General features: G+C 43.7%; 2 protein-coding genes across 2 annotated transcripts in view; both read left to right on the forward strand.

Annotated features, from left to right (window-relative positions):
* The window catches only part of kif11 (kinesin family member 11), an 11729-nt gene extending 9960 nt beyond the window's left edge, over positions 1–1769 (forward strand). The window contains exons 21-25 of the mRNA XM_087173449.1: positions 68–384; positions 602–824; positions 920–1092; positions 1185–1295; positions 1474–1769. Coding sequence (XP_087029575.1) covers positions 68–384; positions 602–824; positions 920–1092; positions 1185–1295; positions 1474–1584 — 935 coding nt within the window. The 3' untranslated portion in view covers positions 1585–1769. The remainder of the gene's footprint in view (positions 1–67; positions 385–601; positions 825–919; positions 1093–1184; positions 1296–1473) is intronic.
* A 1425-nt stretch (positions 1770–3194) lies between these two features.
* Positions 3195–4080, forward strand: part of LOC111653558 (uncharacterized) — a 16219-nt gene continuing 15333 nt past the window's right edge. The window contains exon 1 of the mRNA XM_023404163.2: positions 3195–3947. Within this exon, the coding sequence (XP_023259931.2) occupies positions 3251–3947 (697 nt within the window). The 5' untranslated portion in view covers positions 3195–3250. The remainder of the gene's footprint in view (positions 3948–4080) is intronic.

Consider the following 4080-nt stretch of genomic DNA (forward strand, 5'->3'; position numbering starts at 1 on the left):
GAACACAAATCTCTCTGTCGACTTTCAAACATTTGCATTAAGTTTTGAATTGTTATATATCCATTAGTTTCACGTTGTCACCACCTCGTGTCTCCTGTGTGCAGCAGCTGCAGGACAGTGGAGCATCAGGCCTCGACACAGGCCGACCTCCTCTCCTCCACCTCCTCCTCCCTCGCCTCTTCGCTGCGTCTGAACGCAGACGAGAGCCGGCGGACGCTGGAGGAGATGACGGGCTGCTGCTCCCACCTCCACCGCTCCGTGTCCGGTCTGGTGGAACGAGACCTCCAGTGGAGCTCCAGAGTTAGGGAACACACAGAGTCTCGAACCCACGAACACCTCTCCCTCATGGGGAAGATTTCCACTGAAGCTCAGACCCTGCATCAGGTAAAAAAACATGGCCTCTGATTTAATATTACTTAAGAAATGTTACTTGCTTAAGGAATGTGGCGCAGAAGACGCTGTTCGATCAGTCGTGAAGGTGCTTTTTAAGACGAGACCATCAGATGTCGCTGTAGATGACGTGAAAAGGAAAAAAGACACAACCAGCTGAATGACGCTTGTCGTAACTTGATTGTATTATGATCCAACATCTCTCGTCCAGAGCGTCGAGACACACTGCAGCGACCAGCTCCACAAAGCCAAGGAGGAGCTGTCGAGCCGGCAGGAGGGGGTGAAGCAGGCTCTGACGGCCGTGCAGAGCCAGACCGCCATGGACCGGACCGTCCTGGACCAACAGCGTGCTGAGATACAGGACCACGTGGAGACGAGTCAACAGCTGGTCCACGGCTTCCTGCAGGACGAGCTGCAGCAGGACGTCCCCACCGGTAACTGATTTTCACTTGCGTCTCTTTTTCTATATCGTCTCATATTTAATACGAGAAAGTATCAAGTCATGAACCGGTTCTGCTGTGGCCTTCAGGTGCCACCCCTCAGCGTCGGGAGTTTGTGTACCCAAGGCAGCTGATGAAGTCGCGGAGCCGTGGCGAGCTGCTGGAGAGTCTGAGGAGGCAGCAGGACGAGCTGCAAGCCGCCATGGAGGAGGAGGAAGAGGAAGAGCAGGAGGAGGAGGACAAACACAGCCAGGTTGACCATGTACGTACACAGTACACAGGAATTTAATATTGATTTCACCTTGATTTCAGTTCTAGGTTCATTTTCACCTTGTTCCTGTTCGTTGTGTTTAGGACTCCCTAGAAGACGAGCTGAGCACCTGTAACGAGAGTTTGGCCACAGAGCCGTCCTTCATCGACGAGAACCTCGTCTTCAACGAGAGCAAACGTGTTCCCTTCTTCAAGGTGAGCAGAATCTTAGAGGTGTGAAAATAGATATTTTTCACAGGAATATCTGTCAATTGTGATGATCTGTTTCTTCCAAATGAATTCAGTGAAATGAAGCGTAGCTGTAAGATTTTCTTCTGCAAATGACAAATAATATTTGAGCCTAAAATCTTATGATTTCCCCTTTTTCCAGCAGAAGAAAGGTGGTAAGAAGGAGACAAAGATCCCCTCCAGGCCAAAAGGGTTGGAAAATGAAGCTGCATCAACACCTCAGAAATCCAGACTTCCACTCCGCTGTCAGAACTAAAGCAGTTATAAATATATTCTGTTAAAAACAATGTTATTACTGCTCAACTCTTTCTAATATTGTTAATCGTTTTGTCTTTTAAAAAGTTAGGATGCTGTCACATGAACTGTCACTTGTTTTAGTAACATAATTGTCTCAAAACTTTCAAGTTGCTTGTAATATTAAAGAGATTTTTACTTATTTTATTCTTTTGTTTGTGTTTTAATTCCAGAAGATAAAGTCTGAGTTGAAATGGTGAAATGTACCTGAACAGGTTTTGTAATGTTTGTCATAAATGAGGAACTAGGGTTAAAAGAAGAAGCAACAGGATCTGTCACAATATCCACATTTCCAGTGTTTTTAACTGTTACATGAGTTCAATATATCTTTTTTATGGCACGATTGTCAGATGCTATTTCCACATCTGGACCGATTCTGGCGCGCACAGAAAATCTTCCAGCTGTCGGCCAGTACCGGAGGATAACGGCACACTTTCATCTGCCCAGATGTGGGAGTGTATGGACCAGACTTGGGCCGAGGATCCAGGCATCCAGGAGTTTCGTTTTGTTCTCTGGGGGTCAGACCCCTTCAAGGGAAATCCAACAGATCATAACCGTGATTAATGGGAGAGGAAAGAAGCAAAAACAAAGTTCTGATTCACAAATTTATTCATTAATCTTCTTCCTCTAATCTTTGAATGCTTTTCCTGACAAATATTTCATAATTTTACTTTGTCTGGGTTTGAATAAAAGCGTGTGAGAAGTTTAGAGGGGAAATGTCTTTTGTGGAACCATTAACAACTCGTCGAAAGGTTTAATCTTTAACTGTACATGTAAAATATCTATCTGATGTAACTACAGCTATTGGAAAACTAGAGTTAAAAAAAGTACAATATTTGAAGTATAGCATGAAATTTAAATACTAGTATCTGCAAATTGTACTTAAGTACAGAACTTGAGTTAATGTTAATTACATCCCACCACTTCTTGTATTAATAACAATATCACTATGATATTACTCATTGTGTGTTCAGGATTTATCCATGCTGTGTTTTTTATTTTATCCCTCTAAACCTTCTTTTAATTGTACCAGAACTGACAGTTATATGGGTGCTGACGTGAACCACGTTAGTCTACATCCTGTACTGAGTAAGATAAAACCTATTTGAAGACGTTAACAAAACGGCATGTTAAGGATCATGGGAAACACCCATTTTTTTACTTTCGGTTTCAATGTGCTGCCTGAAAACTGCCTGTCAGTAAAACGTCAACAATATTATTAATAATAATAATAATTAGTGTAATACCTCAGTTTTCTATTACTATTAATATTCTCTCTATTTCTCATTTCCTAAAACAGTGGCTAGCTGAGGGAAGCTATTCCGGTTAGCTCAGTAACTGAACACAGCCGGCTAATGCTAATGCTAATGTCTTTCTGCTTAATACAGGAATAATAAAGTTATAATCGCTGTAACATAAAGCCGAAATAAAAGGCAGCTGTTATGGTGGGTAAATCTTATTCTATAAAAATTATTACCAAAATTTAAATTTGAATACAATTTACATCAGGCACTGACACGAACACCAAACCGGAAATGCTTTTTTTTATTTTAATCCGCGTTGAAGAAAGAAAAGAAGGAAGCTGGGTGTGACCTGACCGGAGGCCATCATCGTCGTTTTTCGCTGATATGAAAGTCGATATTCTGTCAGTTCTGTATCGATTCGTGGACATGGAGAGAAAGGTTTGTTTCCCGCTCTTCGCAGTTCTGCTGTTTGCGGTGCTGAACTCTGCTCAAGCCCAAACTATAAAGTCATACTCGGAGGTCGGCGGTACGTTGAGCCTGAAGCCGCCATTCTCTGGAGCTATAACCAGCATCCTGTGGAAACATGACACCGACCTTGTGGTTGAGTTGGTGGGAAATGAGGTGGATTACTACGGGAAATTTAAGGGGATGGCAACCCTGGACACAACCACTGGACGTTTGGAAATTAAAAACATGAATAGAACTTACGCGGGGTTGTACATGGTGGAGATCAACAACCAGGTCCAGAGTCAGGAATACAATGTTTCAGTAATCAAGAAAGTGCCAAAGCCTGAGGTGGCGTTCAAACCGCTGGCATGTTCCTCTGACTTGCTCAACTGCAACATGACCTGTGATGGAGTCACCTTAGGGGCTGAACCTGTCACCTACAGCTGGAGGGAGGGAGACGGAAAGTGGATACCGGGGGAAATAGACAAGAACATCAAGAAAGACGAGACTAAACGTTTTGAAACCTTCTCCTGCCAGATGAAGAATCCAGTCAGTGAGGAAGAAAGTAAACCCCAACCAAATCCATTCTTCCAAAAGGACTTACCAGTGGGGCCTTCACCTGGTAAGATCGCGGGTGGCGTGATTGGCTTCCTCCTAGTGGGGGTTTTGGCAGGTGTGTGTTATTGGAAGCGAGAACCCATCATGGATTTCATAAATCAAAGACGCGCTCAGGCTGCTCCTGCAAGTGAAAATGGGCGGACTGCAGC

The sequence above is a fragment of the Seriola lalandi genome, unplaced genomic scaffold, assembly GCF_002814215.2.
Source record: "Seriola lalandi dorsalis isolate HSWRI2012SDOR001 ecotype SW California unplaced genomic scaffold, Sedor1 jcf7180002054225, whole genome shotgun sequence".
NCBI classification, from domain to species: Eukaryota; Metazoa; Chordata; class Actinopteri; order Carangiformes; family Carangidae; genus Seriola; species Seriola lalandi.